General features: G+C 43.4%; 1 protein-coding gene across 1 annotated transcript; it reads right to left on the minus strand.

Annotated features, from left to right (window-relative positions):
* Nucleotides 1-12,505: 12,505 nt before the first annotated feature.
* On the minus strand, nucleotides 12,506-15,595 carry LOC113059720 (40S ribosomal protein S19). Its single transcript, XM_026228261.1, has 5 exons — nucleotides 15,448-15,595; nucleotides 15,232-15,332; nucleotides 13,980-14,163; nucleotides 13,824-13,878; nucleotides 12,506-12,562 (listed from the first exon to the last, which is right to left on the minus strand). The coding sequence occupies exons 1-5, from the start codon at nucleotides 15,522-15,524 to the stop codon at nucleotides 12,536-12,538; spliced, it is 444 nt and encodes a 147-aa protein (XP_026084046.1). The 5' UTR covers nucleotides 15,525-15,595; the 3' UTR covers nucleotides 12,506-12,535.
* Between the last annotated feature and the right edge of the window lie 240 nt (nucleotides 15,596-15,835).

Below are 15,835 nucleotides of genomic sequence, written 5' to 3' on the forward strand. Positions count from 1 at the left end.
ACTCATTTATAACAGAACTAACTGACAGCAAGTACTTAATGTGAAATAAATTACCATATATATTAAATAAAGACTTTATACGAATATATATTAGCTGAGTACAAGATGTCTGAACAATGCACCAAAAAAAAAAAAAAGTTTATCTAAATTATATTAATTGTATCCTTGGATTTAAATTACAATACAATAAAACAATAACAAAAACTAAACAATATGGTTGTTAATATGCATATTTGGTAAAATTATATTTTAAAAAATAAATAAAAACTAACAACTATGAGATTGCTATAATTCTTTACAATAAAGATAATGTAAAATGAATCAATAAATAAAATAATTTCATAATTATTAAAACCTATTATTCAAATAAATTTGCACATTTAATCAGGTCTGGATTATTATAAAATAATAATTCAAAAGTCAATGCTGGAAATGACACAAACAGAATAAAACATTGTATTGCATTTAAAAGAAAAAGAAAAGAAAATTCAGAAAGCAAGATCTGAGTGGCAGTTATGCTTGCAGGTTGCAGGACACTTTAATGGGCAGAATCTTTGTACCCACCCATCCATCACTCCCATAGGGCAAGGAATAGTAGCAGTGCATTGTTATTCATAAAATACTGTGTGTGCTGTGCTACAGATTTAAAACACAGCCAGACATGAAGCAGCTGTAACAGAAGGGCTTATGAGGAAAAATGAAAAAGAGGGTAATTCATATATCAAAAGACAGAGAAGCACGACTCCCCATTACTGCAGAAGAGAAAAGCCTCAGGCAAACACATAATGCAACACTAAATGTCTGTCTGTTACATTTGCGCACCCCTATAGAAGGTTCAGACCTTTAATCTGCTTCTGAATATAAAGATGACAATGTGAATGGCACAAAGTGAGAAACAAAGTTATAATCTTTAACCCTGTTTGTTTTGGGGTGTGCAAAATTATTCAGGTTTAAATCCAAATATTACCACTCTTTATCTGTTTGACATGTTTCTTAATTAACTTGTGAAATGAAAGTGAGGTGTCTGCTATCTTACATACTATATTACAGCCTGGCATACTAATAGATCTCAGAGCAATGACATTGTCTCCTTGGAACGCCATCCCAAAATTTCACTGCCCTGACTTTGACTGTAGCATTAACATTCAATGTGAGCTCTCTCCTGAGCTTTCTCCTTCAAAAGCAAGGGGACAGCCAGTGTTCTGTATCCAGACAGTGGTCTCCATGTCCCACTGTGGCTCTGAACTACCTGGCAGACAAGCTTTAAGACTTAAAAAAAAAAGATCTCAGACCTGGTCCCGGTCTCTTTCTCTCTCTCTGGCTCTATTCTCCCAGTACTTATGCAGCTCTACTGCATCAACATGCTACCTACAGATTGTAAAAAATAACAGGAAATAGAATGAGAAAAGCAATGATTATTTAAGGTGATAAACTACCCCATTTAAAAACCTGCATCGGTCAACAACTACAGCAATATTGTAAATAGTCGGATTTAACCATCAGAACGAGAATGTGGCCTACACACATACTTCATGTAAAAACCCTCAGCAATGCATCCACCCAATTATCAGGCACTTCTACTTTACAACAGTATGCATGGACTCTGAAGGGGCACGAAGAACCTTGCCCCAAGTCAAAGAAATGTATTATTCCATTCTACACATTGCTAAAGCTGGAGAAGACCATCACACCATCAGCATTGACCATTACAGCATTCAAAAATAATCCATTCCTATCTTTCTAGAGCGTTCATCCGCTCTAATAATCCTAACTCATGCATCATGTGCCTGTTCTGGCTGCTCTCAACAACTGCAGGGATCAGGACTATCATACAAGACTTATTAAATAACTGCAGGTATGTGCATGGCTTATGTTCACATTCCTCGTGACACTGTTAGAGTAAATATTTAATACCGGGATGTTGCAAAATTCATACTCCTGTTCAGAGGAGTGGGATGTTAGATGTGCAGGTGAATGGGAGTGGAATGGGCTGATAGGAGTAAATAAGAGCGGGACTCCGGGACAGACTCTGTTAAGATAAGACCACACATAGTCGGGAGGGATCAGAGCAGCTGAGAGCTTACAGTGAACAGTGGTTTGAGTTGAAAGAAGTGCTGGCAGCCACCGAGGGGGGTCCAGCACAGGTGAGAGAAATACGACGGAAGTAGGAGAGCTGTCTGGTTATCAGTCTGTGTGATTAGATCAGGAGGACTTAGATGGAGACGGATACTACAAACCCCAAACAAGCTAGCGTGTGACTGTTAGGTATTTGGGTGGGAGGGAACAGATTATCCCTCCGAATCTAGATGTTTCTGATAACAGCACAATGCAAGAACACATACTGTGTCACTTTATAACTTAATATATAGAATTCACTTTGTATAGGATTTATCTAGATGTTTCAATAGTTATCTCAGTCAGCCTCACCTTTATGAATGTGTGTGTGTGTGTGTGTGTGTGTGTTCTGTCTCAGGAGTTTTCAAACATCATGCCAAGGATCTGATAATATGATCATCTCTTTCAAGGGATCCACTTGCTGAAATAAAGAAAGTATTTATATGTATTGAGATCCATGTATGAGACAAACAGTACGGTCTCACAAAGGCAACATTATTGGAAATTATTTACATTTCATTTGTATTGTCTGGATTTATATTATGCCAAAACAAAATAAAATGTTACTTAAACTTTACAGAAACTTAAACTTCTTAAGCAATATTATGTAAAGTAATATTTACTTATTTTTATATCACTTAATTATTCTTAATAATTCAAATTCAATTGTTAAATTGACAGCCCTACTTTGTTTCTCCGTAATAGTTTTTCTTTAAACTTGACTATGGTCCATTCTTTGACAGATGTTCGACCGTGTCTGGCAAACATATGAACCGAGATCAAGTGCCAAACAGACAGTCAAACACAGTTTCTAACCTGCATCTGTTCTCTGCTTGCCTTTTGCCTTCAAAACAGGTGTTATGTCCAAGAGAGGAGGCCGGGTCATGCGCCAACACAGGCTGGTCTGTCCTGAGACTGTGCCACACACACAGAGAGAAATCACAGCCACATTTGCACACACACGGAAGATGAATACACAAAAGCACCAGGACTTACACCACCACCTGCCCCAAACACAAACAGAGCATGATGGGTAAATTAACAAAGACGCCAAGCAGAAGCTGCGAGTGTCAGCGACAGTCTGAAAGAAACTTAATCTTTTTTGTCTGTGAAACGAAGCTAAGGTGATTGTACCTGATAACATTTCCAATTGTTCACTAATTTTTAAAAACAGCTATTTTCTACCATTGTATTATCTGAGAGCTTTGTTCTCAAAACACTCTACGTACCTCCAGCCGTCACATACAGAAAGAACGGCAGAGATGTAGATTAAATAACACTCATTATCTTAGTTTCTGTGTGTCACCCAGGCTATTATCGACTTTGTATGTAAGCTTGCTTCACTTGCACTTTAGCCACTATAACTATTTCCCCCCTTTTTTTTGCTGTGTACGTTCTTTATATTATATTTTTCACATTTACATTGGAAAATAGACAGCACATGCGCAGTTACCGTTTAAACAATGGAGCCCGCACATTTTTTAACTCTCCCGCTACTAAACAGGCACAACATATTATCTGAGAGCACAATAATTTATACTTAACTTATCTAATGTCATAATTGCAGCAATTATAGATTTTAATCTCCCTTATATACACCCACAGGCTCAGTTATGAAAACAATGCCCTGAAAAAGTTAATAAACGTGAAGTAAAGGCTGCAGGGGATCAGAGTCTATGTCTGCGGCATCGTTGGAGGCTTAGCCGCATTCAGACAGTAACGAGTGAACAAACAGCAACACCTTCTCAGCCAGCATTCTTGACATTCTCCGCTAACACTCAAGGACTTGTTTATCTTTCTCTCTTGCTTCCAAATGACAGGGACAGAGAGAGGGAGGGCTTCAGGTGCTCCAGAACAGCTGGGTAGTTAGAGAGAGAGAGAGAGAGAGAGAGAAAAAATTATGAAAACGTCTCCGGTTACTATCGTAACCTCGGTTCCCTGAGAGGCGGGAACGAGACATTACGTCAGCTAAGACGTATATGGGAACTCTTCCCTTCTCCACTTTCACTGAAATCTTATTGGCTAACGCCAGCTGGGGACAGCTGGCCAATTGACGCGAAGCATGCAAATACTGGCGGGTAAGCGTGCAGTATAAAATGCATGGGCGCGAAAATTACGTCAGAATCACGACTGAACGCTAGCACAGCTGATCAAACAGCGACCACGGCGGCTAACGTAATGTCTCGTTCCCGCCTCTCAGGGAACCGAGGTTACGATAGTAACCGGAGACGTTCCCTCTCGAGGCGGTAACTCAACATTACGTCAGCTAAGACGTATATGGGAACTGTATAAAATCCCGCCGTGAGAGCAGTGAAGATAAGCCCTGAACGGAGTCAATCACCCTCACACAAGCAGTACAGTTCTAGCCAATGGCCGTGTCGCTAAGAGTGCTTGCATCTGATAGGAGGAACTAGACCAATGAGACATCTGCTCCGACCCTAACAAAATATGCATAACTTCAAGCAATATATCGAAATCTGCACTAACCAGGGCAGACACAAAGCAATAAGCACTCAAGCATGAGAGTTAAACAGAGTCGACGGCGTTTGCGGTGACTGCTGCATAAACCATTTAAACCATAACACAGAGTTAGCAGCCATGGTAACTACTGTATAGCTGGTTATAACAGCTTTAATGAATAAAACTCAACTCACCGAAAAACATGTGACGCTACAGAGGGTACATCCAGCTTGTAAAACCTGGCGATTGTGTTCTGGGAAGACCAGCCAGCAGCAAAACATAAATACTGGACAGACATACCTCTAGACCAGGCCCATCAGGAAGCATTTATAATGTCCTCGCAGAATGAGCTCTGATGTTGAGGGGGTAATCCTTCCCCTGGCATTTGATAGCGTCCACGATCCAGTGAGAAAGTCTCTGTTAGAAACAGCACGTCCCTTATTACATCCACCAAGCACACGAACAGCTGGTCCGACTGACGAAAGGCGGCCGAGCAATTCATATACATCCGTAAAACCCTAACAGGGTCCTGGCGCTCTGAGCATCAGCGTCGCGTGAGGCTGACGGCTCAACAGATAAGGCGGGCAGGGAAACAAAACGGTGTATTGAGTGACTTCGAAACGAAACCCGGTCTCGGCCGGAGAGTGATCATTACAGTCGCCAGGCCCGAAACCAATGCAATATCGTTCACCAAACACTCACGAAATTCTCCAAGGCACTTCGCTGAGGCGAGAGCAAGAGGCAAGGCAGTCTTCAGGGAAGCTCCTTAACCGCAATCGAAGCTAATGGCTCGAACGGTAATAAGAGATAGAGCCCTCAAAACTAGAGCGAAATCCCACGGCGGCACGGAGGGCGGCCATGAAGTACACAATCTACTTGCTCCCCTGAGAAAACTGAATACCAGAGCGTGCTTACCGATCGTTTACCCGTAACCGGGGAACGAAAGCGGCAATAGCGGTATACACCTTCAGCGTGGATGGTTTCAAACTCCCGCTATCCAACTGTGCTGTAGAAAGCGCAAAACATCCGACACGGAACAGGTCCCCGGGTCAATATAAATGTTCTCGCACCATTTTGTGAAAACTCACCACTTCTGCGCGTAGCAGCGAATGTTTGATGATGCTCGCGTCTCAGTAAGTGTGTTTAGCACTCGTCAGTGCAGAGTGTCCCGCTCATTAGGGTCCCCGCAGCGGCCACACATGAAGGTTCCACAGCTCGGGGCTGGGGTGCTATATTGTGCCATTCGCCTGAGACAGCAGGTCCTGCTTGAGGGGGATTCGCCATGGGGGAGCCATCAGTAACTCTCTCAGGTCCGCGAACCAGGGCTGATTCGGCCAGTTCGGGGCTACGAGTATAACTGATGCTTTCTCCTCACTGATTTTGCACAACACAGGCAGAATCTTCACAGGAGGGAATGTGTAAGCCTGGCTTCCGGCCAGCGCGATGTCAGAGCATCTCCCAGCAGGGGGGGGGAGTGAGATAGCAAACGTGTTCTCGCTCGTGGCAAACAATCCACTTCCTCCCTCCCAAATCATTAGATCTGATCTTGGGTGAAGCCAACATCTCCTTAAGGAATCCCGTTCCTCAAAAGCATGCTCACTCCACGGTTCAAAGTACCGGGGATGTGCGACGCTCCTATGGAGATTAAGTGTCGGTCCGCCCACAACAGGAAACTCGCTGCCTGTTTGAATAGAGCTCTGGAGCGCACGCCGCCCTGGCGATTTATGTACGAGACCACAGACGTGTTGTCGGTTTGAATCAGTACATGTTTCCGCTCCAATTTCGACCGAAAGGCTTGCAGGGATATTAGGACACCGCTTCCATTATTCCAAACGGTTTTGTGTCACCTTCTCTGTGACTCCGACCACAGGCCCAGACGCACTGCTCCCCGGCCTAGATCGCGTTCGCAGAGAAAAGAACTCCTGGGCTGAACATATCCGGGCTGTTCCACGGTCTCAGAGTGCTGACGCAACTGTGAATGACCGTAAGTGCTTGTGGACCGAAGACCACGCCCTCGGCGGAACTCGAGTTACAGCCAAAACTGTAGCGGCCGCAATGTAGCAGACCCAGATGGCACACTGAAGGAGCCGCCGCCATCAGTCCCAGAAGCCTCCGAAATTCCCTCAGTGCAAACGACCTGCCCAGTCAGAAACAGCGCAGAGTCGATGAAATGCTCTAGAGAGAGATGGGCTCGCATCGCCATCGAGTCCAAACATATTCCCAGATATGTTACAGTCCGACTCGTAAAAACACGCTCTTCTGCATATTCACACGCAGTCCCAGCGTATCCAAACGGCGAAGCATTGTTTCCACGTGACTGATAGCACATCTCTTGAGTGGGCTAAAATCAGCCAATCGTCCATATAATTCAACATGCGCATTCCGCTCGATCTGAGGGGAAACTTCGCTCTATCGCTCTCTCTCGAGCAGACTGAGAACTTCCTGTCGCAGAACAGGACGGTTTTGGGGCAAAGTCAGTGACGGGACCACGCCATTGAAGCGGGGAGGTCTGCGTTTGAATTGGAGAGAATATCCGTCGTGAATTATTCCCAGTATCCACGGTGAAACGCCCGGGATAGCCCTCTTACCGTCCATGAGATGACACGGCGGACGCGTTACGTCTACAGCCACTGATGGCTTGTTTTATTAGGGCCCCGCCCCCGCGAGGCTGGAAGCACTGGCGGGAGGGCGGGCGCGTCGCTAAATGGTGTGACACTCTTGCGCCATCATGAGGCCATTATATTCATGGACTGTGGCTCTGCGCTGTTTGAGACAGGGCGAGTGACACAACGTTGGGTGCAAGAATTTGTATATATGCTTCTTTAGTACAATTTTATCTCACAAAAACATCATTTAAACACATATAGCAATCGTCACCCATAGTGATGTGGGGGACATGATGCATGTGTCTTTGTGGTGTTGGCACTCTCGCTCCTTCGCGAGGCCATTATAATAATAGGTTGTGGCTCTGCACTGTTCTGAGACAGGGCGAGTGACACAGAGATGAGTGTAAGAGGAAGTAAAGCTCTTTAGTTGATTGTAACATGCTTTTATTGTGGAACTCACACAATCAGCATTCAAACAGACATAGCAATCGTCGCCCGAAGAAACATGGGGGACATGATGCATCTGAACATTGAGGGTGACACCGTGTTCATGTGGTGTTGGCACTCTCGCGAGGCCAGTATAATCATGGGTTGTGGCTCTGCACTGTTCTGAGACAGGGCGAGTGACACAGTGATGAGTGTAAGAGGCAGTAAAGTTCTTTCGCTGATTGTATACCTGTTTTTATTGTGGAACTCACACAAACAGCATTCAAACAGACATAGCAATCGTCGCCCGAAGAAACATGGGGGACATGATGCATTTGAACATTGAGGGTGACACCGTGTTTATGTGGTGTTGGCACTCTCGCGAGGCCAGTAATCATGGGTTGTGGCTCTGCACTGTTCTGAGACAGGGCGAGTGACACAGAGATGAGTGTAAGAGGAAGTAAAGCTCTTTAGTTGATTGTAACATGCTTTTATTGTGGAACTCACACAAACAGCATTCAAACAGACATAGCAATCGTCACCCGAAGAAACATGGGGGACATGATGCATCTGAACATTGAGGGTGACACCGTGTTTATGTGGTGTTGGCACTCTCGCGAGGCCAGTATAATCATGGGTTGTGGCTCTGCACTGATCTGAGACAGGGCGAGTGACACAGAGATGAGTGTAAGAGGCAGTAAAGCTCTTTCGCTGATTGTAACATGCTTATATTGTGGAACTCACACAAACAGCATTCAAACAGACATAGCAATCGTCGCCCGAAGGAAATGGGGGACATGATGCATATGAACATGGCGCTTGGGGGCGGGGCCTCCCGCTCACTCACTCTTTCACCGTCAGGGAGACGGCTCGTATGGCGCGCTGGCTCTCTCGCGGCGCGGGATCCTCAACTGACCCTGACGTTACCTTCCAGGCTCTTACCACTGCTAGTTTCGGCAGAAACGAGCGTCCGGTTCAGAGCGGGGTGCCACTGCGGGTTATTTTAGCTGGTTTCAGAGCGTGGCCCGGTGCTTAAGAATCTCGCAGAAGAAGACTGGGGTGAGCGACGGGGTATCACGTGGCTCATACTTTGGCGCGCTTTCTGCGTCTCTGAGAATAGCTCCATGACGTCACCAAAGAGGCCGGAGGGAGCAACTGGAACGTTTAGGAGCGGCCTACGGTCCGCGTCTTTCAGGACAGCTAGGGAAGCCATAGGTGCCTGTAAAGATGACCATGAGCTCCGTGAAACAGCTGAGCAGAGCGCTTAATAGCAATCAGCGCGAGATCAGTTGCCGCGATCCTGATGACGTCAGCGCTACTGTGCCGCCGTTTGCCTGAAACACCTTGAGTATTGCCCTGGTAAAGAGCAGAAGCTGCACTTGCTCTTTCTAGACTGTGGTCCGGACCAAAAGCAGAGGGAGACGAGCACAGGTGTGTGGTAACAGTCTCCTAGACGAGGGGGGGGGAGGGTTTCCGTCCCGTCCCGTCCACGTGCGTGATATGGCCTTCGTAGCAGAGTGGGTGCGCGCCGATTGGGGTGCAGCCCACGATTTCACCACGAGCTCTTGCATGCCTAAATGCCATCTGGTAGCAGCTCGACTGGAGGAGCCACGAGTCTAGTTACCCATCACAGGCTCGTCATGTGCGTTGCAAGCGAGACTCAGCTCCGAGACGACCTTTCCGAAGACCCTGACGAGCTATTCCTGGAGGTCTCAGGGCCCTCTTGGTCGGGGCGGTACCACTGAGAGGCCCAAACCTTTTTCGACGTCGAAGCGACATGGAATCGTTTTCCTCGCCAGCTCCGAAGAGGACGAAGTTCGCGGAAGCTATAGTCCACCACGCCGACGTCAAACTCGTCTTCGGGCGGGGGAGGGCCCACCAGCGGCTCGCTGGCGGCAGTGGGCCTCATTCCCGCCGTCCTCCGAGCCACTCTGGCTCTGAGGGCGCGCACTGGCAGCTCGGTACAGTGGGCGCAAGTGTGGTCCGTGTGAGAATCCCAGGCAGGTCACACAGAACTGGTGAAGGTCCGAATCTAGCATTAGCAGCCATCGGATGCGGAGAGGAAAAACAGGGTGAGTAGTCCTCTATTGCAACTTCCACGATGACTTAGATAAGACTTCTAGCGTGAAGAAAGAGATTCTGACGTAATTTTCGCGCCCATGCATTTTATACTGCACGCTTACCCGCCAGTATTTGCATGCTTCGCGTCAATTGGCCAGCTGTCCCCAGCTGGCGTTAGCCAATAAGATTTCAGTGAAAGTGGAGAAGGGAAGAGTTCCCATATACGTCTTAGCTGACGTAATGTTGAGTTACCGCCTCGAGAGGGAACTATTATTTCTTGAGAGGTGAGGGGTAAACCAAGCTGCAAACTTTCTCTTGAAACCAACACGGAAGTGACTAAAACTGCAATTCACTGGCTGCTAGAAGCCTCAATCCCATTGACTCCCCATGTTTCCAAATTTACAGCAAAAAAAAAAAATGTTTACAACCTGGTACAAATTTTTTTTTGGTCTATATAGCTAATTTTGCCCTTCGTGACAACTGTGATTGGGTGAACTCATCCGTTTAAATTATATTAAGCCTTAAAGTTCTGCATAATTAAGGGCTCCGCCACTTGAGTGACAGGTGGATTGTTACTGCTGTCACCGCCGTCGAGCTAGGTGGGCGTGGTTTCAGCAACCAGCTCCCGCCTTTTTTGCCCATTTTCGATTATCCGGGAGTGACGCTCGGTGACGCGCTGCCAAGATGGCGACGGCCGCCTCCGCCCACTCTTGGCTTCAAAAACGCTCTTCGGAAACCAATGGGTGATGTCATGTCCATGTTTTTATAGTTTATGGGGTAAAAGCAGAAACGCTAGTTATGACGGATTCTGAAGAAGGGAGATTCGGTGCACACACGGGTCATGTATAAATTGGCGTGGAGCTGCATTGTGGAGACAGAGAATAACACAGCTTTGTTTCCCATGGAACATCTGAACACAGTGTGATACAGACAGTACAGTAAACAACACAAAACAGCACTCAAAAAACACAAATCAAACGTGGAACTTCCCCTCTGCATTCACAACGGCGAACGAACAGTTAAACGATTCAATCACATTTTCTGTTTAGCAGGTAGCTATGCCATTAGGTGTAAATTTATGTCGATGCAGCTGAACATCGCAATACATCCAAATATTGATCTTTGCTGCCCTCTGGTGTTTATTAACTGACTTTTGCCACATGCCTTTAACTGTACTATAGTTAACATTATACCCGTTATTTCTCCGATGCAGGCAATTTCAAAATGGCAATTAGTATTTACGGCACGAGGCAGAAAAGAGAAGGATAACTCCACTAATCAATCGCTTTGGGTTCTTTAACATATTCCAGAACACGGAATTACCAGCTAATGTATAACTGTAGGCTACATACTCTTGAAGTAAAATGTCTAGACTGGAATTTGTCAAGAGAAAAATAAGCGAGACATTCTACACAGCACCACAGAGTTTGTTGATGAATCGGACAAAGTCTATCATTCCATAATTTTGTTTTAAAACTCAACTGTCATTGACAGGCACACAAATAAAGTGTCAATATTTTAACACCAAAACAGCTTTTTGCATACAAAACATGCACTACAGATGAACTGGTTATGAAGCAGGCGCTATACTTTTAAGTTCGAAAGCTTATTTCTCATGTAAAATGTGTCAAAGCAATATCAAATATTAAACCTTTTTGCCTGGTCTTTAATATTGCCCAATATTATCTCTTGGGCATGTCAATTTTCATAAATGTAGGGTGATTTAAAACTGCTTTAATAATCATCAGAACAGCGAAAATGTATTTTGTCAAAATCAGACTGGATCATACTTGTTAATTGTTTTTCTAGATCAATATTTTTAATTATCTATCCATCTATCTATCTATATACAGTCAAAACCCTTGTTCCACCAAACTGCTAACTGTGGAATAAACTAAGATTTGCATCTACATGCATTATTTCTATTACTTTTGAGAAGAGTAAGAGCAAAGTGAAGGACATATTTCTTTCAGAATTCAAAACAAATCAGTAATAGGAATGGCAAAGAAAAACACTTTTCAAAAGCTGTAATTGGATTCGTTTATCATAAAGTTATATCTCATAGAAAACTACAGCACAAATTTAAACCGAAAGGAGCAACATCTTTTATTTCCCTGCCCCTTTGTGCCTTGAATACCTTAGACTGAGATTTTCTTGATAGTGAATATACGATGGTTTTAACATTCTAAAAGAACACATCTGTAGCTCCTCACAACAGGTTTCAGCATTTGAAAAAAGGAAACCGAACTTCATAGATCTACAGGTAAAAACTGGAGCAAAAACTGTCCGTACAATGAGCATGTACACAGACCGGAAATGTAATTATGGGATTTTGGCACAAGCAGTGAAGTAAACTCAACTGTAGCTGTCATCACAAATCAAACGGTTCTAGTCACAGAAGCCCACATGATGGCACTGTTATCACGCAACAATTGCAGTTCATCTCAATACACAGCTGTTTGACTCACATGCAATTATCCACTCACTGCTCCAAATTCCTCTGCCAAAGCTAGCAACAGGGAAATAAAGATGCTTGTCTTAATGAGTAAATCAATCAGCATCCTTGCCTAAAACGAATACAAATCTTGCCTTAGTTAATCAGACTCTAAGATGATGCAAGCAATTAGCTTGAAGCACCTTAGACTGAATTGATCTATAATATTACTCAAAGACCCAGAATTTAAAAATAAATAAGCACATCCAGTTCAAATATGGGAAGGGGGGGGGGATACAACACATTAAGCCAATGGCTTTAGGAGCATTATAGCATTCATTTATAGCTTTTGTCCCTGACGGAAAGTAATCCACAAAAAATAAAAATGAGACCGAGACAGAGGTTGGTTTCTCACAAAAGTTTATTTTACACTTCAAGATTTCTTGCTTGCAGCGGCAACCTGCAACAGAGCATAAAAAAAAAAAAATCAGGATTAAGAGAGACAAATCAATCATCTCACATTCCCTGCAACATCAGGAGAAAATCCTCCAGAAATTAATTAACAGTGGGGAAACATTCAGGAGCCTTTCAGGTCCATGACGAGATCTTAGCCAGGAGATTAAATGCAACATTCGATTCTACTCTGACACCGTTTCTGCTCATGCCACCAATGAGAAGCCAAGCACATCAACAGTGCTCTGGAAAGAGTCAGTGCAGACGACACAGCCAAGGCAAGCACAACACAAAATCACGTTAACTCATCTGAATTCAGCTCATTAAGGGGATCAGGCAGAATAAAACGCCGCCATACGGCAGCCCAGCGAGCATGAAATTCAATCGGCTTGTTTACTTTCTCCAGCATCGGATTGGTGCACAGCGGTAGCTCGCAGGAAAAGCGGAGGACCAGCAGAGGAGTAAAAAGGAGATGTGTAAGCATTTCCTTTTTGAAGATAGTACGGTCTAATAAACTAAAACTACATATTAAATCAGAGCTGCTGCAGTTAAATAAAAATGATGCCTTTTAATAAGTGAACAATCAACCTATAACTTTCATATCTGTAACACTATCATCAGGTACTTTCCTCAACGTGTTTTGAGAATGTCCAATTGTTGTCAACCTTAAACACGTGTGAATTGTTTTGTCCTTTTTACTTCAAATTGATTACAAGTCTAATCCAGGTTTATGTCTTCTCAATGAGGACTCTAAATGCTGTAGAAGTCATTAAAGAGAATGCTGTTTGCTGGTTTAACAGCTGCAAAGATTATAATGTAAAACTTGTTTACTCTGCAGATATGTGCAAAATCATTTTGGATTCATAGCCTCCTAAAGATAGCAATGTGAATATACAACCGCACAAATTAACAAGGCTAAACCTAGTAGCATTGATGCATGGCAGTGTTTTGGATTTATAATTTGGGATTATAAAAGGAATGACTATATAGCTTTTTTTTTTCTCTCTTTCAGACTGTAAATGGCTAATTAATTATTAATTATTAACAATTTTAATTCCTCTGAAATTTGATTACACAAACAACGGTGAACAGCATTATCAAATCTGAGAGCCACCATCTGTTGTATGGTATCTGACTAACTTTAGAAGCCTGACTTTGAGACTAAATCAATAGCACCTTAAAACTTTTTTTTTTTTTTTTTTTTTTACAAAAATCGATGTTACAAATGCTCAAGTTCACAAATACAGACAGCCGGTAACACTTCTTACCTGCCCAGCGATTCTGTCCAGGTCTCTGGTGCCCTGAGGGGTCAGTCTACGCCCACTGGAACACAGCAACAATTGAGAGTTAGTTGAACTCCAAAATAACACTACGTGCAATAATACATCTCACATATGGTCAAAAGCAGTCTACAGGCAACTCACCCATTGGGGTCTTTCTCCACCATCTTGAGTCCCTCGAGGGCCTGGAGCACTTTACGGGCAACGTTTTTGGAGCCCACACTGAAGTGAGAGGGGCACACACCATTCCTCTTACGCCCGCCATAGATCTTGGTCATAGAGCCTACACCAACACCTCCACGCAGGTACAGGTGACGCACTGTGGAGGCTGAGAGAGGACAGAGAGAGTCAGGAGAAGAGATTTCTTCAGGGCAGTGGAGGACAACAGGTGACAACATGCCATGAAACGCAGGTCTATACAGTACACATGGCATAAAATCTATAATGTCAGTTACTAACTAAAACTCAGCTCTTAATTTTACAGTGTGTCAAGTGGGAACGGTTTCAGAGAAAAAAAATTTGTCAGTTTCTCAGCACAGCAGAAACTGCTGATATATTAACAGAACAAGGTTATCAATAATTGAGCCCAATCCTGACACAGTAAAGATTCAAAGACTAAATTTTACAGTTCCCATTGACTTCCATTATAATGTTACAAAAATAATACATTTAAGTCAGTGGGAACTGGAGCTGTTTGGTAACCAATATTCTTCCAAATACCTATAGTGTTACACAAGGGGGAAAAGAAATAAGTCAGAGGTTTGGAGCAACATGAAGTTGTGTAAACTTCAACTTTCATTTTTTGGGGGTAAAATATCCCTTTATCATTAAGTTACAAAGATATTATTTCGCTGCATTTTTCACCAATAAGTTTTACTTTAACACTTGATACTGCTGATACATACTTGAACTAGAAGAATGGTTTATAAAAGTCTGTTACTATAGTGTTTACAGCACTGCTTTCCATTTCTGACCTATCTGACCTACCTTTACATCACTCCTTACTGAAAACAACAATAGCATAAGTTTTTACTATGATTTTGAAGTTACCAAGAACCACATCTTGATATCAAGACAAACATACAAATATACAAGTTCTTTATGGACAACACTGACATCTCAATGTGTGCTGCAAAAAAAGTCAATTCTTTGCAACAAAACTGGAACCAAAATGGGGACCTATTCCACAGAAATACTGTCTGTAAAACCTTCTTGACAGATGCACACAATTACGCATCCCTGATGAAAGCATAAGTGTGGTGCATGGCTCAACCTAACAAATGCACAGCCAGCATCATTGTTTCACAGTATGAGAGGTTATGCTTAAAGTGCTATTCAGGAAAGTCTTAGTTTCATCCACATGCATTAGCTTTTCTAAAATACACATCACGCTCACCAGCTCTGACGTAGAACCAGTTCTCATCACAGGGAGCCAGCTCTTTATGCTTGGCTAGCTTAACGATGTCAACCCAGTCTGGCACCTTCAGCTTCCCCGACCTGTCAGAACACCAAGGTCCAAAATGAGCTTCAGTACACAAAGCCAGAACTACTTTATCATGGTGTCACAAGCTTCAAAAATAATATACTCGAATACAAAGACAGCTGAATTTACTTCTTAAGGAAGGCTGCCAGCGCGCGGACAAACTCCTGCTGGTTGACGTCTTTCACGGTTACACCACCGCCTGGCATCTGAAAACCAGAATCAATTTAAGTCACAAAAGTATTTTACAGTTCTTTGTAACAACATCAAGTCACATAAAACATTTAGCAAACTAACATAAGTTATATTTGAGGAAACCTAGAAACTACGTAAAATACAGAAACCAAAACAATTGCCTTATTGTTAAGCCCAAATAGTAACATTCAGTTTTATGCGTTATTCGATGTTAGGATGCATCGTGTTAGCAACGCGGCTAATGGCCACGTTTATTCTAACGCGGAAAAAAAAAATACCACTAACGTTAAATTCTAGACAGTAAAAAGCAACAAATTACAAGACT

The sequence above is a fragment of the Carassius auratus genome, chromosome 41 (genome assembly GCF_003368295.1).
Source record: "Carassius auratus strain Wakin chromosome 41, ASM336829v1, whole genome shotgun sequence".
In the NCBI taxonomy this organism is placed as follows: Eukaryota; Metazoa; Chordata; class Actinopteri; order Cypriniformes; family Cyprinidae; genus Carassius; species Carassius auratus.